Genomic DNA, 15,673 nt, shown 5'->3' on the forward strand with positions numbered 1-15,673 from the left:
AGCATGCAAGTGAGAGACCAGAAAGAAGGGATGTGCTCACTGCAACCCACCATCTTTGCACCTGCTGGAAGCTCCACCGTTTTCAACGAGTCTAAACTAAGAACAGAAGCTCAGATGACCAAAGCTGTATAGTCATAACTATAGTGTCTTCTAGAAATCTAGCATTGAGACAAGCCATGAAAAAGGGGAACATATAATATATTTTACCCCATTGGCAATTAGAAACCTATCAAACCAAAGCCAGGATTAGAAAGGATATTTGAAAAATTATGAATGCAGACAAACTAATGCTGATGTGCCACCAAAAAGTTATCTATTATAAACAGCTGGGCTTTGAGTCACATGGAAAACAGCTACTTTAAAAAAAAAAAGTAATATATCTAATCAAGGTGCAAAAACATAATGGCAGCAATCCTAGTGTGTGATGCTGATCTATAACCACCGCCATGACTGTCAACAATGCCCCTGAGCAGAACTCAAACACTTAAGAAAATTCATCAGCTGTTTTCCAAAAAATTTTGTTTTTCTTAATGTGGTCAGTTTGATACTAGAGATAGAGGGTCTTATGTAAAGTTGAGGACACAGCAATTTACCCCGTAGGCCAGTGTTCCCAGTATCTATTATACATACGGGATTAACTCAAGTAGTACCTAAATAAACTTTTTACAATTTTAATAGTTATGCATACCAATACCAGTGGGAGGTAGATACAGCAGAAATGAGGGTGGCAAGTCTAATAAGGTATTGCTATAAACAAGGACGAGCACTGCGAGTGTTTTCAGAAGGAGAATGATAGCTTAGACTGATACCCAGATTCAATTGAGCCTAGATTCAATTGACGGTGACAAGAATTAAGAGCACAGACAGGCAGTGGGGAACACACGGCTACAGGAGAGGCCTGGAGCAGGACACCAACAACAGAAAGAAAGAAAAGAACACAATTATTAGAAGGAAAAATGAAGAAGACATGAAGACGCACTGCACTAAGAAGATGAAAGAGGCTAAGTAATCAAAATTAATTTTGAAGTTTTGCATCTGGAAATGATCATGGCACTGAGAAGTAAGGAAAACTCAAAGGGGAGTTTGGGGCAGGCCATCGCATGGCTCATGCTAGATTTGAACTGATGCCAGACAGGGAAGCAGGGATGACCTAAAAAGAGCCACTATGTGGGAGCTGAGAAATGTAGACCAAGCGAGAGATGAAGATTTCAGGTCTTGGGGTAGATTGCAAAAATGGCCAGAATTCTTCAAACCTCCTAGTATCCACGCCCTTTTTAATGTAATTTGGCTGCTCCTCCCACCAAAAAATAAAATCGACTTCCTCTTCCCTTGAATCTGGGCTGGCCTGGTGACTTGCTCCGGCCAGCAGAATGTGGAAGAAGGAACAGTGTGACATTTCTGGGCCTGGACTCCGGGGCTCTTGTGTACTTCCACACTCTCCCAGAATGCTGCCACCACGAGAACAAACCTGGATTCGTATGCTGGAGGTGACAGACCACATGCCAGGGAAATGGGGGGCCCAGCTGACCTCTAGCCAACTCCAGAAGCAAAGCCTCCGAACCAACCCGCAGCTGACTGCAAACACGTAAGGAAAACAAGAGGAGAATCACTGCGCTTCTGAGCCCTGTCTGAACCTGCAGAATCTCAAGCAAAATAGATGGTTTTTGTTTTTTAAGTCACAACGTTTAGACGTGGTTTATTACACAGCCATAGATAACTGATGCAAATGCAGCTAAAGAGGGAACACCTAAAGGCACAAACAGGATCTGCACAAAGAGTGAAAAAACTACAGAGACAAGAGAGTAAGAGGCCGAGCTTTAGGAGGATATTCCCAGGCCCTGGGAAGAGAAGGCTGAGCAGAAGACAAGAGGACGGGGCAAAGCAATGAGCAGCATTCAGATAACAGCATCGGGGAATGGGGGCATGGGGGCAGGGACACAGAGGAGAGGGAAGAGGAGGGCATCTCAAGGGGTTATCAGAAAAGTATAACCCTAGGACTTAGCGCAGTTTTTTTCCCTGAAGTAGGCACTCCATATTTTTGCATGAATGAATGAAGTCTGACCGGCAAGGCAGAGCTCACTGGAGGAGTGAGAAGACAGTGTCAGTAGGGCAAGGAGGAACAGAGGTGGTCTACAGGCTGGTAAAGAGGGCCTGGTGGGAAAGACATAGGACCCTAAGTAAAGACTACTTGTCTGAACATTCAGAGATGTTAAAGAGGACGTCAACAAGATCAGGCAAAAGTGAAACTGCAGATGGTCCTTTCTCTAGGACTCTACAATGACAGTCCCAGCCTCAGCGTGGCCTGGGAACTCAGCAATGCCCAGGATCAGGCCCACCCCAGACCTACTATCTGCATTTTATCCACATCCCCAGATGACCTGGGAGAACATTCAAGTTTGAGAAGCACTGCTCTAGGAGGGACAGAGACAAAGAACTGAAGAGCATTTAATTACATCTTGAGAAAGTCATTCTGTTTTGAATTCCCTTTCAAACCCCCAGATAAAATCAAAGACCAAGTCTCAGGTTGGTGCTAACATGCCTTCAACACCTCCCTAACGCTTGCAAATCTCCCTTTTCAACAAACACAGAGCAGAGCCTTAGGCAAGCAAGGTCTCCAGTGAGATTTCAATAACACTGTTTACTCCCCTTGTGTTTATTTTTAGGATTTTCTTCTATGTGTAGAAAGCATCAGATTTTCCATTTGTGGTCATCTTAATTTCACATTAATTTATTTAAGAGGAAAAAAATAAATAAACAAAAACATGAAGCATATTATAATGTGGATGCAATGAGGAGACAGCGGAAGTCGAGGTAGGAGACTGGAGAGGTGGCCCTCAACAAAGACTGGAAAATCTGTAGTGGGGGCCAGACGACATCCGGGCACATCTGAAGGTAGAAAGGAAGGATACAGGAAAGATGGGAGGTGTCTGCAGAGCCAAGAATGTTCAACAGGTAGGAAGAAATATACAACACTTGGAAGGACTTATCCCAAGGATTAGAAGCAGCTCTCCCCTGGCCTGGAACAAAGAGAGAACTGGGCTCTAGATGAGTGAAGATGACAAATGAGAGGTCACTGGCAGATAGTATCAAATTCCTCATAAATTGGAAGATCAGAGTTCCCATCTAAGAATGAGGGTGGGCTGGTTTGACTGGGCCTGGAGAGCAGCGGGGAGGATTTGGGCTGTGCATTGCAGACAGTACCCGAGAGAATGCACAGATGCACGAAGGACGGTGTAGCAAGGGTCCAGGTATGGTCAGATGACATAAATTTTTAGAAAAAATGGGCCCAGTTTTCGGTTATCCCAAGGTTGAGAAATGAGACTCTGAAGCTGACACAAAACACATAGTGAAGGAGAGGGGACTGAGGAGGCTGAACAGTGGTGAGAACAGCTGGCACGTCCTCCTGGTCAAGGCTGCATAAAGAGTCAAAGGTTAACGACAAGGGCCGGTGGAAATGAGGCGAGAAGTCAGAGGTAAAATGGCTTTCATCAAAATGGATAAGCATCGATTTTTTTAAAAAATCTAGTTTAAAAAATGCTAACCGAAGATTAACTAGTGCTCAAAACTTTGTTACCAACGGTTGCTAGGACTTGAGAAACAGCATCACAAAAACCCAAGAAAAATTTTCAAAGAAGAGAAATTTGGATCTAAAATATAGGTAATCAATTAAAATTAGGACATAATGACTTGCAGTTCCTGCAAAGAAGAACATGAATCACTGGGTATTTTAAGCATGCCCAAAATAAAACCCCAAAACTAAAGAAAAGGATGGAAAAGTTATGAATCTTATCACAGTGTATCTCTCTCACCAAAAGAGGATCCTCCAAGAAGTTTAGAAAACAGAGAACACTATAGTCTGCAGGCAAAATCTCCGACTTGGAGATACCCAAGAAGGGTTTCTTGGACCTCACCTGTCACTCACTCACACACACCTGCTGAACCACTTGTCCCTGACTATCCACTCGCTCCTTGTACAGTAGCTGACTGTTCAGCTGGGCACAGGGCCAGCCACAATACAGACTGCATGTCCTGGGCACCTGCAGTCACAGGTGTGGCCGTGTGACTCAGTCTAGCCAGTGAGTTATAAGCAAAGTGACATGTGGCAGCTTCTGGAAACCTGCATTTACCCTTGACCACCTTCCTCCTTCTTGCTGGTTGGTCCATGGATATTGACTAGAGCTCAACCTTGAACCATGAGTTGTCCTCGGAAAGCTAGAGGCAGCGCAGCTCCCAGCTCTCTAGGAAGCCCCCCAGACCAGGCCCGGACTACATCCCTCTAGACTTGGTTAGAGAAAAGCAAATGAACATCTATTTCATTTAAGCCATCGCTAGTCAAGTTATTTTTTTTTTTTTTCTTACATGAAAGTTGAACCCAAACCAAGACACTCCTCTTTGCTGGCATCGTGGCCTCCCCTTCCTTGACCGTCCTAACCCCCTTTGTTCTCCAGCCTCAATTCTTGGATTCAGATCAATCACTTCAGTATCTCCTACACTTGCTTCTCTCAGCCCCTGTACTTCTTCCATTCCTGGCAAGATCCACCACCCATCATTTTCACATCCACTGTTCCTTTCCTGCCACCAATGCTTGAAATACTAATAAAGAAAATTCCAAATGAAATTGAAACTTAAAAACAACTAACAGAGATCATTACACCTGCACGCCAGTTCCCTGAAAACACGAGTGACTTTTTGCCACTTCGCTCCCAGTTCCTAGGAGTGTCCAGAGTTTATCCACAGATTAAACGACCACCAGATCTTCTGCTCAACAGTATTTTTATTCATTTCCAGTTCACTCCTTTTTTTATTTTATGTGCCAAGCCCTTGTCTAGATCTACAGTGCCCATCAAAGCAGACACTCCCCTACCCTCAGGGAGTTTACATTCCAGTGGAAAGAGATAAACAAGGAACGTAAGAATAAATGAATAAGTAAAAATTTCAAATGGGGATACATGCTATGAATAAAATTATGAGAGTAGGGAGATAGTAACTGGAGGGATGGGACAAAGGATATTTTAGATATTAAGATATTTTTAAATGGTCAGGCCATGCTTGAAGGTGACACTTGGGCTCAGACTTGAATGCTAAGAAGAGGCCAGCCAAGCGAAGATCTTTGGGGAGAGGGTTCCAGACAGAGGGAACAGCAAGTGCAAACAGATGGGATGAAGGCTGGTGACACACGACATCAGGGTGGAGGGGAGTAGGGGGAAGAAATGAAGTAGGAAAAATAGGCAGGGACAGATCTTGGGCTTGTCAGTCAATTCCCACACCCATTCATATCCTCATCTCTCTCTCTCTCTCTTTTCCCTTCCCTTCCTTCCCTACCATCTTGTCTACTAAAATAAATATATATACACTATATATGGAAATCTTCAGCCATTCTCTTTCTTCCCTATCATTTCAAAGAACACAGTTACCAAGCCTTTGTTGAAAGGCCATCTCCCCTTTATCCACAGTCTCCATCCAACCCCACTGCCCACCCCATCACCCGTCCTTCAGGGGCTCGCTCTCTCTCATGCCTCTCTAATCTCTCCCTCAAACCTTCTCAGACACTGTCTTGAAAATATCTTCTCATTAGTGCCCTCTTCAAATATCATCCTCTACCTACACACGCACACACACGTATGTAAACACATATACACATATACATGCAAATGTACCAACACACACATGGGTACACACATAAACTTTAATGGTACCTACTAAATAAAACCTCAGATCTTTCACCAGACATTCTAGTACCTCCACAATGTGTTCTCAACCAACCACATCTCCCATCACAGGAAGGTAAAACTCATCTCCATAGATTGCCCCATGGGACCATCCTACGCAGGCCTCGAATGGGACCTTCACTCCAGAGCTATGCTCACAGAGCAAACCCTGCCTGGAATTCCCTCTCACTCTCTCTTCTCTCTAAAATCCCATTTTTTCCTACTTGTCCATTCTGAGCCTGAGAGCGCCTGTGAGCTCTTTTTCCTCATCATACCATCCCTCCCTGACCACCTTCCTCATCCGATCTACCTGCGGAACACTTTTTCCTACACCATCACTGTTTTCAGTCTATATACGCATATTGATACACACACATATATCTCATGAACACAGTTATACATACCTGCTCCCCAGCCAATCTACAGGTTTCTTTGAAGGCAGACCACATGTAATCTTAGCCTCGGACAAGACACGCATTCCTAATACAAACAATAATTATAATATCTGTATTAAATAAGCACAGGCTAACTCTGGTTTCTACAAAGAATAATAATAACATGCATAATGGAAATCCTTAGAAATCTTCAAAATCATCAAGCTTTACTTCAGTTAGCAGTTTAAATGCACATTTTTCCTATGCCACGCCTACCACCCCCATTCCTTATGGTGACATCACCAATTTGCTTTTCGTCAGAGGAACCACCACTCCCTATTCTTAGCCCATGTGGCTTCCAGGGGGATGGCAGTATCCAGCTTCCACTCCTGAGATGGCTACGTGACTCTGGGCCTGGGCACAGGCCCCAAGTCTACCCACTGAGACTTGATCCAGAGAAGCCGCTGAAACAAGCAAAAAAGCATCTCTCCCTCTTGGGGAAGCTGAGCTATGAAGATATGACCTGGAGTTGCTGTTGGACATCTTCCCATGACTGAGCATAGCCTGGCTGATAAAGAAGCCAAACAGATGAAAGCAGACCTAATGTAAGGAGGCCTTAACAACATCCCTTGAGACTCTGGATCCAGCCATGCCTGAAACAAAACTTATTATACAATCCCTTTTCTATTTAACTCAGTTTGACTGACATCTTTTTCTTACTTGCAGCCAAAAGCATTTTTACTAATATAGTTTTAACCACTTCCCCATTAAATGTTTTTATTAGAATTTTTTAAATAAGCCAAATAATAAAGGTTGAATTTCTCATTAAAGAAGTCGACACCAAGGAGCAGCAAAACGGATCTGAGTATGATTTTTAACTATCCAATATTTCTAGATTTTATTCATCCTTTTTTTCAAGAAGATCAACTTCTAACCAATCATACATATTTCATATAAGTTTTCTAGTCAGGTCAGCGTTTTAAACTTCTACTTCCTATACCTAGGAGATTTTTAAAAGAAACTGTAGAATTTTTATTATTCTACTGTAAATCCCTTGCTCTTAACAAATTAGCTGTAGAAACTGCTGGAAAAATATCTCACGATATGGTACAGTTACTTATACTACATCAATTTAAAGTAAATTAAATTTAAAAATTCACTCATCATCATCTTTAAGATAATTCTTCTGCATAAACAATTTAGTCAATATAAATAAGGCTACATGAAACTTGCCACATTTGGAACAGAAAAGCCCAGCTTAAAATCTAGCTTCTCCAAAAGAAAGAATGAATCTGTATCATTCAAATATGTATTTAGTGTAAAATCTAAATGTATCTTGATATTGGCCAATTTGTTTAACTTATGGATTATCAAGACATTTAGATTATTCTTTTATAAACAAAGCAAAATTAAATTAGTATTAAAGCTAGAATGTTAATCATAGAAGAAGGGCCATTTTCCAGTGGCTGATGTGTTTTATGGAACATATTTAAGAGAACATGGCCTCCCTGAGGAAGAGATTAAGGATACAAACCTAGGAAACAAAGAAAATAAAATGATCTACCTCAAAGGGAGAAGATAAAACCTGTCAGAAGCTCATGCGGACCTTGAATAAAAGCCTCTACTCCTTATATTTTAAACAGGGTTTTCTTTTTGAGCACTAAATCCACTTTAAAAATATATTTGAATTTATAAGCATACTTAGCAAAAATCCTGTCCTTCCTTATTAACCACACTCAAAACAGATTCTCTGAGATACTTATGACATCATTAACATCTCACAAAATGCAATTTGAAATTGGACCTCTTACAAAAAGAAAAAAAAACACATTTTTCATTCACAAATGGCCGATACAGTTTTAAATTATGTTATTGCAAATTTTGCATAATTCCCACTTAATAACAACCATTTAAGAATGTCTCTTTCCAAACAACTATCAAGATAGAAAGGATGTATCATGCAAACACATACATAAACATATACTCTTTTTTATTTCATTTTTTTAATGGTGCAGTAGGATTTCCAAATTCTCTGAGTTCCACAGGACTTCCTCAATTACTGCCTCACTAACTGGGAAATTGAATTAGCAACACCTACCAACCCTCAGGACCAAGGATGTGCCCTGCATCTCCTGCCTCCTCACTCTTGAAGGACTCAAATCCATTTCCATCTCTGCACTGCCAACAGGAAGATTTCAACCTGGCTTTATCAGCCCTGAACTACCTCTTGAGTCCCAGCCCATGTCTCTGTGGGAATATTCCACCAAAATATCCTAAATCAGCTTTATCTTTCCTTCAAAACCAGCTTCTCCTCTGACCTCTCTTGCTTCCACTCAAGTTCTCACCATTCATCCCGTCCAAGCTCCAAATTCAAACACCCTGAGTCATTTCTGCCTCCTCTACTTCCCTTCCCAAGTTGAGATGCTCTGTTGAGTGCCTTCCTCTCTTTTGCATCCAAATTCACATCTCCTTGGTTCAAATCCTTCTCCTACCTTACCTCGATGGGGTGATGGCATCCTACCTGGTCTCCCCACCTCCAGCTGGGCCCTGTACTAACTAGTCAAAAGGTCAGATCCATCTTCACAAAGTACAATTCCAACCAGACAACTGGCCCACTCAAAATTCTTAAACGCACTCAGTAGCGGACACTCTTGGTTGTCTTTCCAATAGCCGTCTTCCTCGCTAACAAAGCATAACACTAATTATGCTTATGTGGCAATGCCCACCCCCAGGAGATGACATGGGATGGGTCTATGCCAATCACAGTAATCTCCTTCCTCTTTACCAATGAATGGTCTATGGTAGGCACACAACCCATTTCTGATTAATAAGATGAAAGCAAGAGTCTAGGGGAAGAGCGTTTCCTTCTGGATAAGAGATGTACAAGAGAAGAAAGTGCTCTTTTGCTACCACTCCCACCAACACCACTACCTTGTTTCCTTTTTTGCCTGATATCATATGAGGATGTGATGCCCAGGGCTACAGCAGCCAACTTGAGACCATGAGGAGACTGCTAAAACTCCAAGGATGGCAGAATAAAAAGAACATCAAAGAAGTGTCCTTGCAGATATGACTGAACCATCTAAAATAACTTGAGACTGCCTACTTAAACACATCTTTGTAAGTAAGCAACTGTCTTCATGGTTTATGCCACTGTTTGTCGAGTTTTCTATTGTACCTGCAGCCCAAAGCACTCTAACGGATAAACTCAGAAAGAGCAGAATCTTTACCTTGCCAAAGAAGGCCCTGTGCACCAGGCTTCTCTGTCTGTGTGTGGTCTGCAGATCCACAACCTCACATCTGGGAGCCCCACCCCAGACCTATAATCAGAATCTCTAGGGCTAAAGTCCAAAAGCCTATGTTATAACAAGCTCTTCAGGTGATTCTTGTCATGTTAAAGTTTGAAAAACACTGCTCAACAAAATGATCACAAATTACTTTTTTCCACCTCAACTACTACTCTACATATCACGAGGTGCACTTGGTCTATAATTTCTCCAGTGACAGTAACCTCATATCACTGGGTTTGAGCATCATTTCTTGCTCCTTTAACTTCATCTCTTCTTAACCAAAGTTTTCAAAATTGAAGCCTCTCAGCATCTGAGAGCAGCAGGAAGGGCAAGGAAGAGAACAGGGGATGGGGACACCATGATGCACTGGGGGGCACACGCCCATCTGAAAGGGCACCTGGCAGATGCTGCCACACAAGGACACAGATTCAGTGTCACCAAACTGAAGATTACTTCTAAAGAAAAGCTCAAATCCAGATTTATATGCAAAGATTTTTAGATACAGACAACCAATTGGGGTTTTTATTAAATGCTATGCTAATTAAGCAAAACAAGTCCTCAAGTGGAGTCAGTACCCAGCTGAGTTGGTGACCTGAAGTAGACAGTTCTTGGCCGATTGACATATACCTGAACATTGAGACCACGTCCATTAGTTGACTCATCTAAAATGACTAAAATTAATTTTCTTTGGCTAGCTCGATGCTAGTCTCTACTGAACACAAGATCTTCATCCACATTCTATTGTCTGGAGTGGCCAAATGGGGAGTTTGTAGACCTCTAGTCAGTGGCAGCAGGACTGTTTCATCCATAGACCAGACACCTAGAACTGCAAGCTTCTCAAGGGCCTACAAAAATGTTTAAAATGTGAGAAGAAAAAATGAACTGGCCACACAATATCGAAAAACTACAAGATTATAACTAACACATGCTAAACTAAATGTCTACAAAACGTAAACATAAGTCAACGGATCCACATCAACTCGGATATGGTACCATACCATATTATCTTAAATGCAGGATGTGGATGCATTTTAATGTTTGCTAGGATGCAAAGGGGAGCCCAGATCAATAGTGCTCAGGGCCTGCCAAGGCTCTAAGAAGGCCCCAAGTACCAACCCGAAACCAACCATCCTGCCCTAAGTCCAGTCTTCTTTATGGCTGTCACAAATATTGCTACCTACTTCTGCTCTACTCTGTTTAACTGTCCACACAGTTGGATATGGAAGTAGAATTGTCCACATGGTTTAAAATAAACCATAAGTGACTTATTAAAAAATTATTTTTGAATCCTCACCTACATATGAATTTGTCTAAGACAAAAATTAGGAAGCAGCAGCACACAAGCATGTTTTGAGGGTCCCACATAACAATTTTAATTATTTGTTAATCTGTTGCCAACACTAAGAATTTATATTTTACCTAAAAGTCCAGATTGTCATTCTCTTGATAAAATAACTGCAAAATGTGGAAATAATTGAGCCCAAATGTCAACATGCCAATAACCTACTAATGTTGAACAAGGCTACCCCTTTAAATGGGGTATGTTCTCTACTTGGCCACAAACCCTATTTTCACATAGGTTAACTAGCTGACCCTATACACATTTGAGTTTATGATCCCAGTTCTTAGAAAAACCTTATTGCTTTTTCACAGTTCAACCTCACTCAGTATCTTGCTTGAAGACCTATCAAAAAAGGTTATGGAAATCTCTCAATTAGCTCTCAAAATTCAACACTCCCACATGCCATACCCCAGAAATTAGTTTTCATGCTAGTGCAAAGTATCAACCCAAGAAGAGTTTTAATCAAATTACCCTCTTAATGTGTTCTCAGTTTGAACCACGGTCCCTTAGAAGACAGACAAATGACAAATTACCTTTCAGTTTCTCTCAACCTTCAAGCTAGCCAAGAGAGAGACCCAATGAGGCTGAGTCAAAGCACTAACATGGAATGTCTTAATTAAGCAGAGTGATCAATAAGTAACACACATAATAATTAGAAAGCCAAGTTTGGGACTGATAGAATAAAAACAACATAGGACTAGTCTAGTAAGGATAAGAAGTCAATTGCCATATTTTGAAAGGAAAAGAAAATCCCTAAAAATATGCAGAAAAAGCTAGTAACTAGAGTTTAATCCAAGTTCATTATTAACTCATTGTATGATTTTATCTCACTTATGCCCACTTTAAATACAGTATCTCATTTTGGGGTGGCAGACTTCTGACAACTACAGATTGAGTAACCCTTATCTGAAATGCTTGGGACCAGAAGTGTTGCAGATTTCGGGTTTTTTGGACTTTGGAATATTTGCATTATACTTACCGGCTCAGCATCCCTACTCCAAGAATCCCAAATCCAAAATGCTCCAATGAGCATTTCCTTTGAGGGTCACATCAGCGCTCAATAAGTTTTGGATTGTGGAGCATTTTAGATTTTGGATTAGAAATACTTAACATATATATGCTAATTGATATTCTGCATATTACTTTCTTACTAGTGAAAAGACAAATTGAACCCAGGAAAAGAAAAATTCCAGAAATATTGTCAAAGGAGTCACCAATTCACTTGAGTAACATAAGGACTTTTTATTTTTTTAATATAGAGGTTTTAGTTTAATTTGTTAGCCACATCAGAAAAAGAAACGTTCAAACAGATTTTCCACTTGAAATTAAAATGGAAATTAGCCCTTAGAAAATAGAGATAACTTTAAGTTCATACATCAGTGGCTGGTTCATGAATTATTAACTGATTTTAATGATCCTGGCTATATTTTATTTGAAGTTATTCTCCTACTTGCAATGACTTTTGAACCCTCAAAAGTCTTTCATCCATTCTCCATAGACACAGTACACTTTCATGAGCGCTGACATTTGAAAAGGATCCATATACTCACGGAATGTAAAGATAATACACATGCATATAATTTATACAAAGGACTCTGGTCATTTGTTAAAGAGAGAAATGAATGAAACCCTATTATTCACGGTTTGTAAATAAATTTAAAGATAAGCGCTAACTTTTCACTTCTTAAGCCTGGAGCCAAGAGTTCTTGTGTTTCTTCTAAAGTTTCCCAGATGGTCATTAAAACAAGAAAGGGCAGAAACATACTTTCTTTGAAATCCATCATTTCCCATCCAGAAAGATAATATATTATCATCAAAAGTTATGTCGTAAGAGATTAATAATTTAGGTACCTTCAAATAAAATAAAGGCATGTCTTTGTATGCTAGTTTTTACATTTTCAGTATAAACCTATACTGAACAGCACCACCTCAGACACACAAGTTAGCTGTGAAACAAAATGCTATAAACCTTTAATTAGCACTTGCTGTTTTATACCCATAAAATTAATTCTTCCTCTTCTACTACATTCTCTTTATAAATAAAAACTACAGGAAATAAAATTGGGCTTTTCACTCCAGAATTAATAAGAGTAGGAAAACAGCACTGTGGCTCAGTTTAAAGACTGTTATATTTTCACCTGCAGGGAAATAAATGCAAACATCCCTTAGAATAAGTACAATTTGATTCCTACCAATATGAAGCACTGTATCTAACTTTCATAAGTTGGGTACACACAGCACTTATGATGATCAGATCGATAAATTACTAAGAAAGCAAGTTATATCAGGCAAATAGTTGCATCAAGAAAATAGGACAGCAAACCAAGTTGCATTCACACTCCTGCAGTTGAACAAGCATCTCAATAAATAATATCTCCTTTCAAGCCTTATATACCCTCCCTGAAAATAAGTGTTCTGAGTTTACATTGACTCAAAATAGCCTTTCTCAGAAAATAAAGAGACATACACAAAACACCCACAATTTCCTCTGGTCCCTTGAAGTACCCTTGGGATCTCAGTGAACAGAGATTTGCCACGCATTGCAGTGACTGAATTCCTACAATAGGGTTCTATTTTGGTGTCATTCGAGTGTTGCTGATCTTAAATCAGAGAAAGAAGTAGCTACATTAGGCAAGGTAATAGCTTCCAAAAATAAGAGCATGCCCAGTCTACACAAGGCTTGCATACATGGGCTAAGTTGTAAGGAGATAAATAATACCCCACTGGAACAATTAGGTGGCTTCTCAGAAACACTACATAATTAGGCTGCCTAAGTCCCTGACTGAGCATACGTGGGGGACTTTTTAAAGCATTTAATAACCTGAGTGAATCCAGAATCACAGCACACAAACTGTTCCTTAACTCTGGCTACAGCGATCGGCCTTTCCTTGCTTCTCTTTAAATGCTTAAGGTATCACTCTTGGAATTCTGAGAGCATGAACGCTCCCCACTACCAAAAGGTTAAAACACGCTGAATAAAGTCCCTTCCTTCTATACTTGCTAGGAGGCCCCTCTGTGCCAGACGCGAAGCTGGGTGATGATGGCACAGAAGGAGGAGAGACCCTAATGGTCTTTTACAAACTTCAGCACTGGAGTTGGGAGCGGAGTATAAACAAATAGAAAGGAACACGAGCCTCCAGCAGCCACGGGGCGCAGCAAACTGTTCCCCACTATAGATACAATTCCTCCTCTTCCTGTTATGTATTCATTAGTTTTATATAGCACCTTTCTTTCAGCAGGCTCCTTATTTCCTCCTGTTATCCAAGCAATCATAAACAAACTACGAATTGAAAGAGAAGGGTGGGGGAGGAGGGAGGAGCAGGGGGAAGGGGAAAGAAAACCACATTCAAAAGGCAGAGGCCATCCAAAGCGGGGCTTTCTCTGCATATCGCCCTCCGGGTGACGTTTTCGCCCGATTCGGCCCTGGGGGCTCCGGGAAGGACAGGGAACCGGAGTCCGCGTGCCCCGGCACCGGCTGCAGCACCGCCGGCTGCCCTTCTGAGATCCACCTTCGGCCACCTGAAACGCTCAGCCTCGAAGTTGGCACAGGGGGAGGAGGGGAAGGTTGGGTGACCCCAGGGTGTGGTGTGGAGGTCTCCAACCCCGATCTCCCCGAAATGCAAAACTTACCCCCCCCGCAAAAAAAAAAAAAAATGATAGATGAGAAGCTACTTGCACTAACCCAGGAGGGTCGGGCACCTCGGTTCCGTGCTCCAAAGCGCCCTAGAGAGAGGGCAGCAAGGGCCACCTGCGGGGGTCCCAACACTTCGCGGGTCCCCCCCGCCCCCGTCCAAGGCATGCTCAAAAGTTTGTGCCTTTCCTTCCCCAAGTGGCCTCGAGGACAGCCCTCGAGTGGGTGGAGGAGATAATGGACTTGGGGGGAGGGGGCGAGATCATCGGACCAAGAGATCAGGGACCCCTACTTCCCCCCCAGTTAGGGGGGCTGCGATTGTGTTTACTAATAACAGCAACAAAGAATCACGCGAGCCCCTTCTTTCAGTCCTCGGACTGCTCTCCGCTTCTTTGGGGCAGCAAAGGAGAGTCTGGCGGGGAGGTGGGGGTAGAGGCGGAGGGACAGAGGAGAGCGCCGGTAGAGGGACAAAAAGGGGAGTGGGATGGGAGCAGAAAGAGCAGACCGGCAGAGTTGGACAGAGGCGGAGGCGCAAAGGGAAAGGAGTGGATAGGGAGGAAAGAGGCGAAAGAAAAGTGCAGCGGGCGGTGAGCAGTAGCGCGGGGCGCGCCCGGGATGGGAAGGTGGCCCGTGCCCGCCGCCCCCCGGCCCCGGCCCGGCCCGGCCCGGTCACCTTGCTGTAGCCGTAGTAGCCCAGGCACTGCGCGAAGTCCAGGCCGGCGGGGTCCCCGGCCGCCGCGGGGTAGAACCTCACATCCATGCCGGAGCCGGGCCCGGGGCCGGGGGCCGGGGCTGGGGTTCGCCGGGGCCGGGGCCCGCCTCTTCGAAGCCGCTAGATCCACCGTCGGGGGCGCCCAGCTGGGGGCGCCCGGGGGCGGCACGCGCGCGGGACTCGCGGCTGGAGGGGCGCCGCGACCGGAGCCCAAGAGCCCGGGAGCCGCGGCCGCCGCACACAAAGGCGCGGCCACGCGAGCCGCGGGAGAGCGGGAGGCGGCCCGGGGGACGCGCCCCGCCGGGGCACCGAGGCAGCGCTGCGCGCGGGCCGGGCGGCGGGGGCGCGGGGCGCGGCGCGGGGGCCCGGGGCGGCGCGGCGAGCTCAGGTGCGCTGGGCGAGGCTGGGACGGCGGCGGCGGCGGCGGCTGGCCCCGCTCCTCCTCCTCCTCCCCGGGCGGACTGAGGAGAGGAGCCGCGGAGACAAGGGGCCCGGCCCCTCCCCGCCTTCTCCCCCTCCTGCCTCCGCCGCGGGTCCCCTCCCCGCGCCGCCGCCGCTCCGCCCCTCCCACCGCGGGCAGCTGGCGCGCCGCCCGCCCCGCCGGTGCGCTCCTCGG

At 43.9% G+C, this 15,673-nt stretch overlaps 1 protein-coding gene across 1 annotated transcript in view; it reads right to left on the bottom strand.

Moving 5' to 3' along the window:
* The window catches only part of TOX3 (TOX high mobility group box family member 3), a 102,228-nt gene extending 86,687 nt beyond the window's left edge, over positions 1 to 15,541 (bottom strand). The window contains exon 1 of the mRNA XM_045533276.1: positions 15,019 to 15,541. Coding sequence (XP_045389232.1) covers positions 15,019 to 15,105 — 87 coding nt within the window. The 5' untranslated portion in view covers positions 15,106 to 15,541. The remainder of the gene's footprint in view (positions 1 to 15,018) is intronic.
* Between the last annotated feature and the right edge of the window lie 132 nt (positions 15,542 to 15,673).

This window comes from Lemur catta, chromosome 20 (genome assembly GCF_020740605.2).
Source record: "Lemur catta isolate mLemCat1 chromosome 20, mLemCat1.pri, whole genome shotgun sequence".
NCBI classification, from domain to species: Eukaryota; Metazoa; Chordata; class Mammalia; order Primates; family Lemuridae; genus Lemur; species Lemur catta.